Below are 20,603 nucleotides of genomic sequence, written 5' to 3'. Positions count from 1 at the left end.
CCCAGTGGTGGATATAGTCTGAGGTCTACATGCTTTATATACCTGGTGGAGGGTATGGTCTGAGGTCTACATGCTTTATATACCAAGTGGAGGGTATAGTCTGAGGTCTACATGCTTTATATACCAAGTGGAGGGTATAGTCTGAGGTCTACATGCTTTATATTCCAAGTGGAGGGTATAGTCTGAGGTCTACATGCTTTATATTCCAAGTGGAGGGTATAGTCTGAGGTCTACATGCTTTATATACCTGGTGGTGGGTATAGTCTGAGGTCTACATGCTTTATATTCCAAGTGGAGGGTATAGTCTGAGGTCTACATGCTTTATATACCTGGTGGAGGGTATAGTCTGAGGTCTACATGCTTTATATTCCAAGTGGAGGGTATAGTCTGAGGTCTACATGCTTTATATACCTGGTGGTGGGTATAGTCTGAGGTCTACATGCTTTATATACCTGGTGGAGGGTATAGTCTGAGGTCTACATGCTTTATATACCAAGTGGAGGGTATAGTCTGAGGTCTACATGCTTTATATACCAAGTGGATGGTATAGTCTGAGGTCTACATGCTTTATATACCTGGTGGAGGGTATAGTCTGAGGTCTACATGCTTTATATTCCAAGTGGAGGGTATAGTCTGAGGTCTACATGCTTTATATACCTGGTGGTGGGTATAGTCTGAGGTCTACATGCTTTATATACCTGGTGGAGGGTATAGTCTGAGGTCTACATGCTTTATATACCAAGTGGAGGGTATAGTCTGAGGTCTACATGCTTTATATACCAAGTGGAGGGTATAGTCTGAGGTCTACATGCTTTATATACCTGGTGGAGGGTATAGTCTGAGGTCGACATGCTTTATATACCAAGTGGAGGGTATAGTCTGAGGTCTACATGCTTTATATACCAAGTGGAGGGTATAGTCTGAGGTATACATGCTTTAGATACATGGTGGAGGGTATGGTCTGAGGTCTACATGCTTTAGATACATGGTGGAGGGTATGGTCTGAGGTCTGCATGCTTTAGAATAGATACATGGTGGAGGGTATAGTCTGAGGTCTACATGCTTTAGATACATGGTGGAGGGTATGGTCTGAGGTCTACATGCTTTAGATACATGGTGGAGGGTATGGTCTGAGGTCTACATGCTTTAGATACAGTACCTGGTGGTGGTGGCCCTTGAACGGCCCTTCTAAGGTTTCTCCCCTCCACATTGCCTGTGGTGCTTTTTTCCTATTGCTAGGTTTTTTGTGAGTTTTTCCTTACCTTCGTGTGGGGTATGTCTGGGAGTGTTGCATTCATTTATTTATTTTACATTCTATTTTTGTTTTGTTCTTGATGTATTGTGATGTTTCTTCTTGTTTAAAGAAGATGTGTCCAGCCCATGGGGACATTAACATGTGTTGTTGGGCCTTACAAATTAATTTGATCTGATTTGGTGGGTATAGTCTGAGGTCTACATGCTTGAAATACCTGGTGGTGGTGGGTATAGTCTGAGGTCTACATGCGTTGGATACCTGGTGGAGGGTATAGTCTGAGGTCTACATGCTTTATATACCCAGTGGTGGGTATAGTCTGAGTAGGGATGGGTATCGTTAGGATTTTATCGATACTACTACTCTTATCGATACTGCTTAACGGTTCGGTACTTTATCGATACTCTTATCGGTTATTTTTTATAATTTTTTTATGATTTTTATATTTGCAGTTGAGAGCATTGGTCATCTCCCTACAGTAAGGATTAGAAATGATTGAATTATTGTAAATTTGTGTGGAGTGGTGGGAATAGCTGCTTCAATAATAACTTATAACAACAACAGACAAGTTAGACAACTATGTATACAAAAAAAAACGATATACACTGAATGATTAGTTGTTACCTAAAGTCCTTGGACTCCACTGTAGAGAACGGATGCAGGCCTTTGACAACAAACTTTGTCACAGCCCTGTGACACTCGTTCACCCTATCCTCTGTCATCCTTCCTCTAGCTGCTAGGGAGAAAGGACTTTGGGTGGTGGAGGTAGAGGGAGGATGTGTGGTGGCCTGGGCTCACTGGGCTGGGACATGGTGGCTGACGCCTGAGCTTGACGATCTATAAAAAGTTTTTAGATTGTAGTATTTGTAGCTAAACAATTATTTTGTTTATTAGCCTATTTGTAATAATTCGTTATTAGCCTAGGCAACTCCGTATCTTGGCTTACCGGCTGCAGTGGACGTGGATGCAGATGGAACACTGCGCGCAAGGTAGTCGAATACGGCGCATTTCTGCACACTAATATCATGTTTTGCCAACAGATGTTTTGATAAATTGCTCGTATTGCCACCCTTACTGGCAAATGTTTTGTTGCACTTGTGGCAACGTGCGTTGTCGGCATCGACTCTTGTAAAGTATATCCATACTTTCGGGCGCTTCGCTCTATCCGCCATCACGAGTGCATGCAGAGGCAGAGCTGTCTGTGTCGCACTTCAACGGAGACAGCACGGAAGCGGCACGGTGGTGTAGTGGTTAACACTGTCGCCTCACAGCAAGAAGGTCCAGGGTTCGATTCCCACTTGGGGACCAGGTTTCCATGATGCCAGGTACTCAGGTGGGGTATCTCCCAGGCCTTTCTGTGTGGAGTTTGCATGTTCTCCCCGTGCTCGCAAGGGTTTCCCCCCCGATAAGATAAACCCAATGGAAAAACATGCACAACAGATCGCTAACGCTGTGGCGTCCTTGACGAAGACGGACAGGAGCACTTGGATTGGTCCCCGGGGCGCGGCTCACGTTGACTCCCCTATCTGCTCCCGGCTGCCCATGGGGGGAAGGACAACGGGATGGGAAAAGTGCAGAGAGACATTTCATCGGCGACTCAGTGCATGTGTGTGTGTGTTCCTGTGGGTCGCCCATCTCGCGTGTGTATGTTAAACTGCATGACAAATAAAGACTTATAGTCTAACAATTATTATTATTACCTTCCTTAAATTAAGAAGTACCCGTATGTGTATGACTATCGCGACTCATTAGGAGTCTGTGTAATAATAATGGCTCGCTGCGGCTCACTTCTCGTGCAGAGACAGAGAGAGGAGAGATCGTTCGCAACTTTTAAATAATAATAATAATAATAATAATAATAATAATAATAATAATAATAATAATAATAATAATAATAATAATAATAATAATAATAATAATAATAATAATAATAATAATAATAATAATAAGTACCGATGACGTCAGAGCTTATAAATACTCCGGTCTTTTCTAATATAGTACCGGTTCCCGTTTAGAACCGGGGTCTGGGGGTCATCCCTAAGTCTGAGGTCTACATGCTTTATATACCCAGTGGTGGGTATAGTCTGAGGTATACATGCTTTATATACCCAGTGGTGGGTATAGTCTGAGGTATACATGCTTTATATACCCAGTGGTAGATATAATCTGAGGTCTACATGCTTTATATACCCAGTGGTGGGTATAGTCTGAGGTCTACATGCTTTATATACCCAGTGGTGGGTATAGTCTGAGGTCTACATGCTTTATATAACTGGTGATGGTGGGTATAGTCTGAGGTAGGGCTGTACCGAATTCGGGATGGGCGTGAGTAATCGATTACTCGTAGCTATGAGAAAAATCGGAAAAGAAAAATCGATTATAATTTTTATTTTTTTTTACATATTCGTTCACATCTATGTGTAAGATTATAACTGTTTGTTGGTTTCCTTAAACATATATACGTGAATGAACAAAAATAAGTAAAAAAAGAAACAAATATATATATTAAAAATGTATTTAAAAAATAAATGTCCTTTTCGAGTAATACACGATCACTCGAGTATAGCATGATTTTTCTTTAAAATGCCCATCCCTATACCGAATGTAATTTTTGTAACATTCAAAACGTCTATTGAAGTATTCGAACGAAGCTTTGAATGTCTATAAAAAAAAAAGATTTACTTCATAAAAAAACAAAAGAAAAAAAAGTTTTTTTTTCTCAAACTAAATCCTCAATTTGAATAAAGTGATTAATCTGATTAAATTAGTATTTTTCTTTTATTAAATCAATTTTCTTTAATGAATATAACTCATCAGTTTCGTCAACATAAATAATCCAATAAGGGCACGGTTGGTATGAAAGTGATGGTGACGTCTTATAGTATAATATTATAATATTAGTGTAGCCTAATCTTTAACTGCAACTGTGAAGAAAACCCCCATTGGTTTAGATTGAATAGACACATGAAAAAAAATTATAAAATAAATAAATAAAATATTTATTTTATTAAAAATTAAAAATTCGAATGTTGATTTAGAATTTGAATGTCAACATTATGATCGAAGCTTAGAAGCATTCGGTACAGCCCTAGTCTGAGGTCTACATGCTTATATACCTGGCGATAGTGGGTATAGTCTGAGGTCTACATGCTTTATATACCTGGCGATAGTGGGTATAGTCTGAGGTCTACATGCTTTATATACCTGGCGATAGTGGGTATAGTCTGAGGTCTACATGCGTTAGAATAAATAATTAATCTGGGTTACTTGGATTTGGAGAACTTGTAATAAATAAAACATTTACTTCCACCGATGTCTCCCATCTCAAACTAACCTCGGTGTAGTAATTTCTATAGTATGTTTCTGCAAAAAGAGAGCTATTAATTGGATAAATCTTCTCTGTGAGTGCATTGATTTTCCAGCCTGAGCTGGCCTCGGTGCTCTGCCGTTAAGAGGAAAGGGGCAGTGGGGGAGTAAAGAGAATGATATATAAAGAATTTCCAGTACAGGAGATCTCTCTCTCTCTCTCTCTCTCTCTCGCAAGATACAGCTTAATTATATCCCGGAACGACAGTGTCGGGATAGTATGGATCCACCCTGACCGCCACCACTGGGGTAGATCCTTTGTGTGAAACGCGATTGATTCTGTTGATTTTGCTGACCCCATGCCCTTTGCTCTAGTGCCACCATCAGGCCAAACTTTCAACTTTAAGATGAGTGTGTCTTGGGTGCCTTTTGTTAGAATCTTTTTTCAAATTTGCGGTGCACATTCAGGACCACTAGAGGAAGAAGCCTGTTGATTCTGGTGACCCTGTGACCTTTCCTCTAGCGCCACCATCAGGCCAAACATTAACATCCTACTTGTGAACGCGATGACTCGAATAGCGTTCGTTTAGAATCTTTTCAAATTCATGGTGCACATTCATGACCGCTATAGGATGAACCCTATTGATGCAGGTAACCCCATGAGCTCTACTCTAGCACCACCATCAGGCCAACCTTTACATTTTAGAATAAGTGTATCTCGGATACCTTTCGTTCAAATCTTTTCACATTTGTGGTGCACATTCATGACTCCTAGAGGAAGAAGCCTTTTGGTTTTGGTGACCCAATCACCTTTCCTCCAATGCCACCATCAGGCTGAATATTAAATTGTCCACCAAACTTGACAAATATTATGTGCCTTACCATAGAAAGGAGACCTGTTAAACCTTATGGTGGCGCTATTCTCATAAAACGAAAAACTACTTTTACTACTCCTCAACTGCTCAATTTAGGGGCATGGTCACAAAAGGTGGATTGGGAATTCAGGCCGTTCGGGGGGCCCTATCCACCGATGGCACTTGTCTAGTTTTCATCTCCGCGTGGGTCATCTTTCAATCAATCTCTTGTAACTTAACCACCACTTGTTCGTTCACCCCCTGCTCCCACGCTAACAGCTACAAATTGGTTGGTCCGTTAAATAAAAGCATGTGTGCCAGCGAAGAGAGCAAAGAAAGGAGAGAGAGGGTGAAAAGCCAACCCAGATGAAAAAGTGTGATAGTTGGTGAACGCAGAGCCCACTAGCAGGACACCAGGCCAAGCAGACAGGAATGGTTAAACCCACAAGGAGGGTGGGGGGGGTCTGTTTATTCAATAAACAGGTCGGGCAGGCAGGATGGTAACAGGAACACAGCAGCAGGCGAAAATAAATAAATGAAACGGGAAAAAACTGCTGACAGCCACGCTGACTAGACATGGGATTTTGACATAACGAGAAAAACAGGGGTGTGAAAAACCGACATGGACAGAACCACTGTCGCACACGGACGAAGGACAGGATGAAAGTGACAGACAGACAGGGAATGTAAACACCCACAGACAGACAGGGAACGTAAACACACAGGGGGGTAATTACAAGAGGAAACACCTGGTGATCACAAACAGGCTGGATGAGACAGACTTAAGAACTACTAAAAACAACTACAGCAACTAGACCAGTTGTTCTCAACCTTTTCTGGGTCAACGCTCCCCTATCTGACGCCCATGTTCCATAACACTCCCCTGCCTCCCTCAATCCTCTATACCCAATGGGAATTATATTTTCATCTCTCAGTTGTGATTATTTTCTGTTTATCATGGGTATCTATGATTGTCAGCCATTAATGTTTCTATTTGGCTCAGTGTTGTGTGTCAAATGAAGGCTTCTAACAATGGGTCCAAATACAATCTTCATTATTGTTTTAGTTTTTTACTCATTTTACTTGTTAGTACCAAGTGTATATAAATTAAACATTACATTAGACCTAAACCTTGATTAGATGAAGTTGTTGTCTTGATATTAAAACAATGATAATAAATTAAATAAACTAGCGCCCCCTTTGAGCATCTAAACGCCCCCCCGACACTCTCTAAAAGCCCCCCCTGGGGGGTTGTACCGCCCCCGTTGAGAAACCCTAAACTAGACCAAGGACAAAATGAGCATAGAACTATAGAAGCTAGAGAGAAGCTAGCTGACTCTGGTGCAGCATGTTACTATGGTTTGGACCATCTATACCAGGGGTCAGCAACCTTTACTATCAAAAGAGCCACTTTTCCCCTGTCCCACAAAATAAAATGCTCAGGGAGCCGCACAACCTATTTACCCTTAAAATGAAGATAACACAGTGTATAACGTTTTATATATCCCCAAGCATACCCCACATTTAGCATAAAACGCCTGACAATTGCATACCCAAAGTAATTTGCGATTTATTATACTTTATACTTATAGCACACAGTTTGTTGCATTAATGGGATTATAAAGCAACAAAAAGATTTTTTTTTACATTTTATTGCTGTTTTTACCTGTTATAACAAAGGAAAACCTCAAACTCTTATGAAGAGGAGAAAAAAATACTGGCTGTGTACTAGACCTATTTTTAAATAAAACACAGAAGTAGGAGACAAAACACTGGTGTCTGTAGACCGACTTTGAAATAAAACCCTGAACTATTCAGGTATATTTGAGTCCTTCCCTTATTTGTGGAACATTTATAAAATAAAAAGTAGTCCACTTTGAAAAAAGACTACCATGTGTAGACCTACTTTGAAATAAAACACAGAAAAGGAGAAAAAACACTGGCATCTATAGACCTACTTTGAAATAAAACCCTGAACTATGCAGCTCTATTAGAGTCCTTCCCTTATTTGTGGAAAGTCTATAAAATAAAAAGTTAATTTTTCGTTGTTCGCAAATTTCGCACCACATATCAGGCATACAGGTAAGCCTTTTGTTGAGTAAATATCTTAGTTGATGAAATATTTTTTCATTTCAGTGTCACAGTATGACATCGAAATTAAAAAAATTTTGGGCCAGGGAGCCGCAGCTGATTGGCTAAAGAGCCGCATGCAGCCTCGGAGCCGCAGGTTGCCGACCCCTGATCTATACCATCTAGTGTTGTCACGATACTGGAATTTCGACTTCGATACGATACCTTGAAAAGTATCGATACTTCGATACCATTTTGATACCAAAAAAAAAATATATATATATATATATTTTTTTTTTTTTTTTTTTATTAACAAATTTAGCTTTTGTTGCTGGTTGATTCTCCTCAGCTTTGAGTCTGGTACTAAGAGAAGATAAATATAACACTTTTAAAACCCTTTGTTTATCTTTAGATCACACATTTAAAAATAACTGTTCATCTCACTTCAATCATTTTTATTGCAAATGCAGAACATGGTATTTTCTCAAGCAGACAGATGTAAACACTGTAATCTGTGTTGCATGTACCTCACAAACTGAACAGTTAGTAACAGTTTTTATTTAAAGATAACGAGAGCAAGCGAGAGAGAGAGAGAGGTATCGGTAGATAGAGAGAGAGAGAGAGAGAGAGGTAGCGGTAGATAGAGAGAGAGAGAGAGAGAGAGAGCGAGAGAGAGAGAGAGAGAGAGAGAGAGAGAGCGAGAGAGAGAGAGGTAGCGATAGATGGAGAGCGACAGAGAGAGAGAGGCTATGCTCGGAGAATTTTAGTAATGTTACATTTTCAACAAGATTGCTGCTATTTAAACACTTGGTGGAAACGGGGTAACGTTAACCTTATGTCGACTGTAGTATTGTATGACCTCGACATAACGTTTACACGTTAACGTTACTCCGTTTCCATGCAGTATTTATAACGGTGGCAAGCTAAGCTAAGGGGGCTAACTTTAGCTGGTAGCTGTAACGTTACAACGAAGCAGCTGTTGATATTATGCGCCATCAGTAGACAACGTATCATGTATTAAACTAGAGTTAATGGTTTAATGCTTCAGTCACAGTGACGTTGAAAGAGCAGCTGTCACGAACCTCTTTCATTTCTTTATGGAGATCGGCGCTGGCACTGCTATTAACACCGCTTGCAAATAGCATTGGGGCATTTGTAGCTTGTCCTTCGTTGTTTACTTGAAACCCGAAGTACCTCCAAACAGCACTTCTGCTGCTTTCTTTATCCACAAGCACAAGTTGCGGAGGCTCTGCATTTACCATCTTCAGCTAAAATGTTTGTTTACTAACTGAAGAAGACGGCTCTCTGTGACTCTGTGAGGGGGAGGGCTGGACTCGGAGGAGCCGGGGGGCAAGCGCGCTGAGCGCTCTGAACAGCGCGTCAACAACTTGCGGTAGAACACTCGCCAGCAGTGGTACCGATACTGCAGAAAGTATCGGTACTTCGGGAAATGAGTATCGAAGCCTTTTTAAATATTCAGTATCGATATGTATCGATACTTCGATATTTTTGACAACACTAATACCATCATCACTATTACTACTGTCTGATTTAATCCTGCCACTCACTACTGTTCACTACCATTATCACTATTACTACTATCATCATTGTTACTTTACTGCACTTTGTTCTATGTTCTAGGCTATGTTCTGCAGACGAAAGTGGTCCAAATCTGATGTCCTTGCTCCTATGTGACTCAGATCTGAATATTGTGAGAATTGTAAATCACATGAAATCTGATATTTTCAATTCTGATTTGAGCCACTTTCATATGTGTGTCCTAAATCAGGAACAGCGACTTCACTCTATCACGCTAGATTGACATTCAACACAATTTCTTTTGTTTGTCTTTATTGTTAATTTGAGTATGCAGTTCTGCTTATTTAATATAAGGGAGATTTTGTAGCTATTGCCACCCCCCCTCCTCCCACATGCTCACAAACAGGGAGCAGCAGATTATCATGACATCTTCCACTTGGCTTTGATTTGTTAAATGCTATGATTTATTAATGGACAGGGGGAAGTAAATATAGAAGCCGTGTTGTGCTCTGTGCCTCTCCGGCACATCCACACCAAAATAGAGACAAGCATCCTGACGAACACCGCAAAGAGAAAATAAAGAAATAAGAGAGGAATGACAACAACAAGGGTAGCTAATAAATGAAACATTGAGTGACAAAACTCTGAGCTTTGGCTTTAAAGGAAGAAACACAATTCACGCCCCCCATCCCTGGAGCGATACACCCGAGGTCTGACTAGCACTTCCCTTCCAGCAGAACGGCATCGATCACTGGAGCTTTGGGGAGATGAAGAAAAATAAAACTGCCCATTAATAATTCAGGGTTTCGCCATGTAGTGTTATGTACAGTAGCAGCAGGTCTGTCTGGGAAAATGTGAAGATACATCCCAGGGCCCACTGATAAGGTCTTTTTAATGTACTGACAAGCGTGGCCTGTAAGAAAACACGACCGGCTGAGTGGCTCTGAAAGGGTCAACCGGGAGGGGAATGGGGGGGGGGGGGACATCAATTACACATGCCTTCCTGAACCGTCTCTTGTTCCTATAAACAACAGGGTGTGTGTGAAATGTTCCAGGGCTGTTCAGTCCTGTCAGTATGCGGGTACCAGAATACCAAACTCACTGGTTAGTCCTGTTTATATGCAGGGTACCAGGCTACCAAACTCACTGTTTAGTCCTGTTTATATGCAGGGTACCAGGCTACCAAACTCACTGTTTAGTCCTGTTTATATGCAGGGTACCAGAATACCAAACTCACTGTTTAGTCCTGTTTATATGCAGGGTACCAGGCTACCAAACTCACTGTTTAGTCCTGTTTATATGCAGGGTACCAGGCTACCAAACTCACTGTTTAGTCCTGTTTATATGCAGGGTACCAGGCTACCAAACTCACTGTTTAGTCCTGTTTATATGCAGGGTACCAGGCTACCAAACTCACTGTTTAGTTTTATATGCAGGGTACCAGGCTACCAAACTCACTGTTTAGTCCCGTTTATATGCAGGGTACCAGGCTACCAAACTCACTGTTTAGTCCTGTTTATATGCAGGGTACAGGAATACCAAACTCACTGTTTAGTCCTGTTCATATGCAGGGTACCATGCTAACAAACTCACTGTTTAGTCCTGTTCATATGCAGGGTACCATGCTAACAAACTCACTGTTTAGTCCTGTTTACATGCAGGATACCAGGCTACCAAACTGTTCTGTCCTGTCTATATGCAGGATACCAGTCTACCAAACTCACGGTTCGGTCCTGTCTACATTATATGCAGGGTACCAGGCTACCAATCTCACTGTTCTGTCAAGTTTATGCAGGATACCAGTCTACCAAACTCACGGTTCGGTCCTGTCTACATTATATGCAGGGTACCAGGCTACCAATCTCACTGTTCTGTCAAGTTTATATGCAGGGTACCAGGCTACCAAGCTCGTACGGTCCCGTCTATACACAGAATAACAGGCTACCAAGTGCACTGTTCGGTCCTGTCTATATACAGAGAGTACCAGGCTCCCAAACTCACTGCATAGAGAAATTCAGCAACGTGGGGGTTATCTAAAGAAAGATGAGGGAAGAGAAGTGGTTTTCCATTTGCTGGCCACTGAAGTGTGAGAGCAATTTCAATACAATGTAGAGCAAGAGGCTCTGATAGGTCCTTACAGACCGTCAGAAACAGCCCAAGTGGAGATAGGCGTGTGTCCGTGTGTTGTTGTAGGTGTGTGTCTGTGTGTTGTTGTAGGTGTGTGTTGAAGTGCGGGTGTTTATTTGAAGAGTGTTGTGCTCATAAAAGCAAGTGGGTTCTACCAGCTAAAGGCTTAAATGTGTTGTAACTTGTAAGTGGTCTACATGTTAAAATAATAGCTCTAATCAGCTACATCACTGATATCAGTAACATGGGTCTCCCAGTCCCTCCGCTCTGCAGTAAGATTTCTTGAAATAAGTAACGATATCTAGGCTTCTCTCTCCTGATTGGATAAAGTGGAATGAGATACCAGAATCATGTTTACTGCAGAATGGAAGGACTGGACTGGGTGACCCATGTTACTCACACACTCTATATTAGTGATGGCTATGAGAATGTACAGCTATTTAACACTTATTTTAACAAGACAATGTCACTTACAGCACCGTTAAGTCGCATGCATAGGATACACAACAACTTGACACACACACACATACATACACACACACATACACACCATAAATTATGCAGAATAAGACCATTCCGTGAAGCATCCACCTCCCAACATCTGCTCAAGCGGTATTGTCTCCTGTGTTGCATGCACTGACTCAGCCTAACCCTATGGAAGGACAACATCATTTATATACACATCGCTAAAACAAGTTTTAGCTGCTTTCTGTCAAGCTCGTTTTAATTCAATTCAAATGGTTTCGGGTTCCGTGTAAAATGGAGCCTCCTTAATCAACAGAGTCTGTGCCGTGTGTCACCTTTGCATGTTTGTTTTTATGTGCAATAAACCTACGAGGGATTTGTCTGAAGAATTATATACTTTGGTCAACTCAGTGGTTTACCATCATTCATATAATGCAGAACTAAATGATATGATAGCATGTACAATAATGCTGTATATACCGTATATATATTATTAAGGTATATATATCTATCCACATCTGTCTGTACATACCTGCATATAATCCGTTTCACATATTTGTAGATCTATATCTATATCTGTATTCTGTACATATCCCTTACCCACTCTTACTAGTTATGCTGCTGGCCAGTATGACTTACTACCATAGTGTCTTTATACCTGTATCGCTGTACATAATAATACTACAACTCTGTACATACAGCTGATTAGAACTATTACTCAATAGTACTCATTATTTATACAATATTATATTATATTCTACCCAGTTTAATCACCTGTAGATTGTATATTACTATTGCACTTTACTGTTACATTTGCACTCTGGTTGGAAGCCAAACTTGTTGTTGTACTGTACGTGTGCTGTTATGATGACAATTAATACATTTTAATCTAATCTAACCTAATTGAATCTTTCGATCCCCAGTGTCTTATCCCTACAGCGATAGTAATCTTCCTACGAGCCAACAACATAAAGTGAACAGAGAGGCTGGAACCTCTGTTCCCCTGAGGAACCTTTTCTCCACATCTCTCTCCACAAACAAGTGGTGGCAGATTGTTGCCCCCTACAGGGCGTTTTCCCCGCCTCACCTCGCTCTGAGCCACCTGCAACACATTAACAGGTGTCGCCCGCCGAGACCTAGTTCAAAAAAAATTCAGCGAATGAGCCGTTTCACATCGTAATTTATTTTGCTACTTTAATATATTATATTATTAATATATATATAATAATTTCGGGACCATTTGAGAATCCAGACACTGGGCTTGGGAACATTAAGTGTTAAGGGCAGGGCGAGGAAAACCCATAAAGCAGCCAGAGGGCCACAGCCCTGACACAGCCGCTGAGGCCAAAGCGTAATGCGGACACAATCCTCTGCAGTATTCGAGACACAGTGGGCACAGGGCAGGCTAGTGCTTTCGGAGCAAATTACCGAAATCCCCTTTTCCAGAGCATTGAGGAATTCAGCAGCGGATTGGTTTGAACCCCTTTACCCTTCAACGCCTTAAGCGGAATTAGGCATCATTACGTATCATCAATCTCCTTACCCCAGGAATTCTCTTTACAAATGAAATTAAGCTCTCTTGTTGCTCTCCACTGCGCCCGGTTGCTGGCACAGTGGTGGCTAAGATAAGGCCGGCAGAGCTCCGTTGATAGGTTCCTATTATTATTCCTCCCTCTCTCTCCAACTCTACCTCGCCCTCTCTCTCTCTCCTGCTGCCAGAGACGGAGCCGGTCTGCCAGTGCGCCACTATAAAACATCATTAGAAGCCGGCACAAGTGTTAGAGAGAGAGGGACCAGGAGTCACAGTGACAGTAGCCACACACTGCTAGCTACTGGAGGGAGGAGGCAGCAGCACCGTTAAGGTGCCCTTGTGGAGAACCAGGCTGGGCAGAGGGGTAGGGGGTATGCTCTGCTCCTTTGTCTATCTGTCTATCTATCTATCTATCTATCTATCTATCTATCTATCTATCTATCTATCTATCTATCTATCTATCTATCTATCTATCTATCTATCTATCTATCTATCTATCTATCTATCTATCTATCTATCTATCTATCTCTCTCTCTCTCTCTCTCTCTCTCTCTCTCTCTCTCTTTCTTTCCTTTTCCTTAAATTCTGTAGTCCTCTCCTCCCCTGGCAACTGTAGTGACAGATAGCAGAGTGGCCGCGGAATCGATGGACGGGGAATTCTCCCTTTGTTTCTTGACATATTTCCCATAGCCACTCTGCTGTGACTCGGGTTACTTACTGTCCACACTGAGAGAGGGGGGGAATGGAGCAGGGAGGAGGAGGAGGAGGAGGAGGAGGAGGAGGAGGAGGAGGAGGAGGAGGAGGAGGAGGAGGAAGAGGAGAAGAAACGTGACGCCTGGGGCCACATCCCTCTACACAGGTTCGCCGTTGAATAATACAATAGTGCACCCCACGCAGCTGACGTGCAGAGAGGGGACAGTCTGTGAGGCAACAAAGAAAGATGTGTTGTTGTTCCTACACGGTGTCTCCTCTTTTGAGAAACCAGATGAGGAGGAGAGAAGAGGAGAGGAGAGGCGCACAGTGGTGCCCACAGCCTAATTCATCAAGAGACACATTAGCGGGGAGACAGGCTGCAGAACGGACCGGCAATTATTGTGCGCCTCTGATTAAGAGGGCCTTAACGGTCGCCTCCACGCTGACCCCTGGCCCCCACGCGGACGTCTCATAATAGAAGCGGAGAACAGGAGTGGGGAACGACAGACAGTGGCCTTCCTCCCTGGTGGGAACACGTCACATCTGGTCACAGTCATCTTCACATCGGTGGCAGGACAAATACCAGGGTGGAGGGCCTAATAGATACGGCGCGTCAGTATGTAAGCAGAAACGATAGCGGATACTGTATTTTCTTTTCGAATACGATTGCAAATCGGATCAACAGACACAGCGGGCAATATGAGTGATTTTTTTTTTTTTAAGATAACCACAATATCATTTGTGACCATAATGGAACACAGAGAGTCTCCTCTGACTGTCTATATAATGTGAAATATTGTATACCTTGTGTAGTGAATTGTGGCTTTAGGTAGGACCTAATCCCAGACCGACACGACAGACTTTAAATGGGCTTAGCACCACGGAGACAAAGAAGCCGTCACTTTGGTAGCTAATACAGCCAAGTACTCCACACAAAGACGTTTTAAGCACCCATTAGACAATAAAAACAATCTGCTAATCTCTAAAGGAATTAAATCCAGACAGAACCGACCGGGGATAATCACACAATGGTATATGATATGTTGGATGATCGCATATTAAAAGTAATCGCTTGGAACATTCTTATTACTGCTTAAAAACATATTTGATCAGACCGCAACAGTTCAATCTTTCACTAATTCTAAACCGAGTCAAAACCGTGTTGGTCGATACACACTGAATACGACCTGTATTAGAAGACTGAATTAAAACGCTAACAACACCTTCGTATCAAATACAAACACGCGTTGGTAACTTCACACCCAATGATTAGAGCAGTTAGGGTCCACGTCATGGAGGTGTTCAATTCATCAACACACAAGGACCGCACACACACTGAAGGGGAAACAAGCAATAAGGAAAAACGCTATAAGTCCTTATCGATTGAACTATCTTTCATTAGACTAAGAATGGAGTGTATTTTTAACCAGAAGCACTAATTATTGGATCACGAGATTAAAAGGTAATATATCCGCTCTGTGGGAGCAGTCGATAGTTCATAGCGGATATGTCAAGATCTTGCCTGGCGCTTCTTCAACGTGCCCCGCTAATAACTCAATCTCAAGCAGCAGCCCCCCACACACACGCACACGCATGCACACACACTGTGACACACACACACACACACACACACACACGCACGCACGCACGCACACACACACACGCACACACACACACACACAAAGGTATTAATAGTAATTCTGCAATAAAAAAGGGTCTATGAATGAAAATTGATTTAAGATGTCTGGCTTAGGTTTCACGACACCATACGTCTTTCCAAATATCAAGGATAATCGATTTCTCATGATGTCACTGGCTCCGTTTCTAAAAGAGCGAATGACTCCCTTAAATCGTTCCGCCGCTGGGCTCTCCTCCCTCCCTCCCTCCCTCCTCTCCTCCCCTTCCAATACTTTCTGAACCTCGCAGCAAAACTGTGGGGAACTGTCAGGGTTTCTAACTAAGGTGGGGGCATGGTCATAATGTGAAACAATGGCATGTTTCTGAGTAGCATAGAATACAACAACAACAACATGTTTACCTGTATGATGGACATGCGGTTGGTGGGCGTGTCTGTCGTGCTGGTGACTGGTCCTGTGAAGCTGGTATGACAGCCCACGTGGCCCTGGGGCACGCTGAGGTTATTGGCAGTGGGCTTGAGGTACATGACCTCTGACCTCGGCGAGCTGAGAGGCAGGCGCGTCTGGTAGTCAAAGTACATGGGGGAGGTGGCCAGGGAGGGGCTGCTCACCACGTTCATCACGTTCATGGCATCTCTCTCCTCCACCTCGCTCTGCACCAGCATGATGTCGTTCTTGTTGATCTTCTTCTTCTTGCTCTTGCCCAGCTGTGGGTGCGAGTACTCTGCGATGCGACAGTTGTAGGTTCGGATCTCCTTGTTCTCCCGCTTGCACTTGATCGCTATGGTCACCATGGCGGCCAGCAGCATGACGGATATGATGCTGAGGGTGACGATGAGTGGCAGGGACATGTCCCAGTTGCGGTTCTCCTCGTTGATGCGCGGCTCCCCGCCGGGCTGCGGCCCGTTGTAGGCCTTGACGATGAGCCGCGCGGCGGCAGTGAGGGTGGGCTTGCCGTGGTCCATCACCCGGATGATCAGCTCCACGGCGGGGCTCACGTCCTCCCAGAACGGGTGTGCCGTGCGCACCTCGCCGGTCACCGGGTCCATCTCAAACAGGTGCTCCTCGTTGCCGTCGGAGATCTCGTAGGTGAGCCGGCCGCTCTCGCCGTAGTCGTTGTCCACCGCCCGCACCGTGGTGACGATGTAGCCCACGCCGACGTTGCGGGGCACGTGGATCTCCGCGGTGTCGTTCTGGAGCAGCGGCAGGACGATCACAGGGATGTTGTCGTTGACATCCAGGACGCTGATGCGCACCGTGGTGTTGCTCTCCAGGTGAGGCGAGCCCGCGTCTTTAGCCAAGACCTTAAAGTCAAAGTATTTGATCTGCTCGTAGTTGAAGGACCTCACGGCGTAGATGGCCCCGTTGGCGGCGTTGACGTTGACGTAGGTGTTGACATCGCCCCCGCTCACGTTGGAGTTGATGATACTGTAGTACACCGTGCCGTTCTGGCCCAGGTCCGGGTCGTGGGCCAGAACGGAACCCAGGTACTCCCCGGGGATGTTGTTCTCCGGGATCTGGAGGATGTAAACAGACTTGGTGAAGCGGGGAACGTTATCGTTCTCGTCCAGGATCTTCACGGTGAAGGACTTGGTGGAGTTCAGCGGCGGGATCCCGTTGTCCTTGGCCACGATGGTGACGTTGTACTCGTCCTGCGTCTCCCGGTCAAGCGGCCTGTCGGTCACCACCGTGTAGAAGTTGTCATAGTTCTCCTCCAGTTTGAACGGGACGTTCCCCAGCACCCGGCACTGGAGCTGCCCGTTCCTCCCCGAGTCCTTGTCGGTGACTCGCACCAGAGCGATGACGGTGCCTGGGGGCGCCGCCTCGCTGATAGCCCCCTGTCTCACGGACACAAAGCCTATTAACGGCCAGTTATCGTTCCTGTCAAGCACTTTAACTGTGACTTTGCAATGGCCAGGAATTGGGTTGGGGCCTAAATCCTTTGCCTGGACGTCAATCTCCATAATGGGACTCTCCTCATAGTCAATTTCCCCCTGAATCTTTATTACCCCCGTTCTGGAGTCTATAGAGAACAGCTCCCGGATCCTTTCTGGGGCATAACCACTAAAAGAATACACCACCTGGCCATTATTCCCCTCATCGGGGTCGGTTGCATTTAGATCGATCAGTACTTTGCCAGGGGGGGAGTTTTCTGGGATTTCCACAACATATGTGGGCTGATCAAACACGGGGCTGTTATCGTTGGAATCGATAACTTTAACATTGATCTGCATGGTCCCAGACCTGGGATATTCCCCACCGTCCGTGGCTGACAGGATGAGGGTGTGATGGCTGCGCTCCTCTCGGTCTAACGGCCGTTGAATAACTAATTCTGGGAATTTTGTCCCATCCCCGCGGGTTTTTACCTCCAGAGAAAACAAATTATAATCATCTCGCGTTATCTGATAGGTCTTCAGGCCGTTCTCCCCTGCGTCCGGGTCGTGCGCGCTGGTCAGGGGGAAACGCGTGCCCGGGGCCGCGTTCTCTGAAATGTCAATATCAATCTGATCCGAGGGGAAAGTGGGCGAGTTGTCATTAATGTCCTGGATGTCAATCTTAATCATGCAGATCTCCTTGTCGTTCGCGAACACCTCCATGGAGAGCTGGCACTTGGGGCTCCTCCGACACAGGATCTCCCTGTCGATGCGCTGCTTGGTGTACAGCAGCCCGCTCTGCGGATCCACGTCGATGAGGTGCGGCGCGGAGTTCTCCAGCACCCTGAAGTTGGACTTCTTGCCCGGCCCCGTTTGATCGAGTCCCAGTCGGGCGTCTTTGGCGATGTTCCCGATCACCGTTCCCGGTCCCTGCTCCTCCGGGACGGAATAATTCAAGTTTTTCAGCGTCAGGGCTTGAGCCCACAGGAGCAGGAAAAAGAAAATAGAGAGATACATCCCCGCTTGTGATTTTCCCTGTATTTTTTTTAGGCTTCCTCTGACCTGTTGATGTGTCGACACAATTCGTGGTTCCTTCCACTCATGATCAAACAAACAGTTATCTTCATCGTGTGAGGTATTAAAAGCGCTCCACAGGGCCACGGTATAGTCACTCTTCTTTCGTCTTCTCTCTCTCTCTCTCTCGTCCTCTCCCAGCAATCGGTGGTGCTGTGCTGAACACCTAATTTATATTCAGTTGAGCGCCCAGACTCATCTGAGCTATAATCGCAATCCGGTCTCCACCAAATAGGACAGTCGTTGTACGTGTTTTCCCCCTCTCCTACCACCTAAAGAGACCAAATAGAAAACGAATAAAGCTGTCAGTTTCGTCATACAGTGTGTGCGTGTGTGTGTGTGTGTGTGTGGGGGGGGGGGGAATAATTTCCGGACAACAAAATAAATAATCCATACTTTAAATTCTGAGCATAAAACATCAGGTCCCCGCCACCACAACGAGCCGAAATGCTAAAAACAGCTCATGCGTAATTCATCTCCACTATGATGGGGAATCCTGTCAATTAGTTAACCTTGGGAAGCGCCTCGGCGCAGCCCTGATGTTGGGTACAGACAGTATACAGTCAGGCAAATACAGATACGAATTGTAGGTAAAGGCGACATGCATTATAATAAACATCCGCTCATTTAACTATCCCCGTTGTACGACGTGGCGGTCTGGCCACAATAACAACGTCATAATAGCCCGGTCCGGATTAATATTGTGACAATATCCGATTGACAGACAAACTGTAATAATAATATACTAACTCTAATAACGTGTTACATCATGCTTAATAACCGGAGCTATATGGAGCCTCTCGATTGTGGTAAGTAACCCTTCGAATAAGTGTAAAAATGAGCCTCTAATACACGCATTAATAAATCCGCATAATCCGGCTATTTAAAAAGAACCATAAAATGTGGGGAAATTAGCTGCCAGCAGCAGCATCTCGGAAACAGCCTTTTATTAATTCCCTCCAGCGCGCTCTCTCTCTCTCTCTCTCTCGCGTGCGTGTGGTTGAGGAGAAGCTGTTGCATCCTCACGCACGGCCGCGGATGGAACTAAAAAGCATCGTTGCTATGATTTGGTGGAGGAAAAGGGCAAGGCTTCAACATAATAGAAAAGGGCACACACACACAAAAAACGTAAACTTACCAAGGAAAAAAAACGTCCAAATAGAACGAAAACGCTGTGAATAAAGACCAGCTTCGGGGGGTTCAAGAGTTCTCCTGTGTCCCCTCCACCCTCTCCATCTCTCTCTCTCTCTCTCTCTCTCTCTCTCTCTCTGCGCCGAAGAAGCCACCGGTCTGGTCTCTCCACGACGCGCACAGAGGCTGCAGCGCTGCTGTCGGGAGGAAAAAAAAGACGCGCTCCAGAAAAGTATATGACTGTAATGTCAATGAGCTGAAAGTCCGCTCCTCTCTGATTAGGATGCAGCAGCTCGCCTCCTCGCACTTTGCTGCTGCGCCCCGCAGTGAGTCACCACCGGCACCGCGCGTTTCTTCTGGGGAGGGAAATTGTTATTTTTGCACACAGATTATTCTGTTATTCTGTACACAGATATGTTGTTATGCGAACATTCCAGACGGGGGAAAAAAGATAGATCCAAACGGAGGATGTTAGTAGAGAGAGCGGTGTCCCTCAGTGGTCCTTTCCTCCTCCTCAGCTCCAGCGACGCTGCTGGATGACTGGTCCCCGGAGTGGCGGTGTGTCCTTGCCGCTGCGCAGCGCGCCGTCCCCCGGTATAAAGTCCACACGGAGCGACAGTAGTAGAGCTGATATATAGGCCCCTCTGCACAGTGACAACGTCGTGCCCGTTGGTCTTTTGAACAGTTACCAGAAAAGGTACGTTCTTAATCTTCACACAGATAGAACAGCGAGTGTGTTTGATATTTTACGCACGTCGGACACCACGCCGCGCTTCTCCTCCTCCCCTCACTGACTGAACTCCGGCCACCGCATGCCGGTGCGTTTAGACTAGTGTCGCTGCTCCGCCCGCCAGCCAATGGGTTTGAAGAGGTGGGGAAGAAGGCGGGGCTTCAAAAGCCGGTTGGGACACAGAGGACCAGATGATTGGTGCTCCGCGGTTCATCGGCGATGCATCTTTTCAAATATCGCACTTCATTGTTGTTTTGGGAAAGCAAAAGAGGGAGCATGACCGACCCCCCCGTCAACACCGGTCTCTCGGGCCATACATG

General features: G+C 44.7%; 1 protein-coding gene across 1 annotated transcript in view; it reads right to left on the bottom strand.

Moving 5' to 3' along the window:
- The window catches only part of pcdh17 (protocadherin 17), a 147,572-nt gene extending 127,246 nt beyond the window's left edge, over nt 1-20,326 (bottom strand). Inside the window, 2 exon segments of the mRNA XM_084308746.1 lie at nt 15,876-18,694; nt 19,561-20,326. Of these exon segments, the coding sequence (XP_084164872.1) occupies nt 15,876-18,365 (2,490 nt within the window). The 5' untranslated portion in view covers nt 18,366-18,694; nt 19,561-20,326.
- Between the last annotated feature and the right edge of the window lie 277 nt (nt 20,327-20,603).

This window comes from Notolepis coatsorum (assembly GCF_963971535.1).
Source record: "Notolepis coatsorum genome assembly, chromosome: 2".
In the NCBI taxonomy this organism is placed as follows: Eukaryota; Metazoa; Chordata; class Actinopteri; order Aulopiformes; family Paralepididae; genus Notolepis; species Notolepis coatsorum.
The sequence above is the reverse complement of the archived record's forward strand: the minus strand, read 5'-3'. Positions and strand labels throughout refer to the sequence as shown.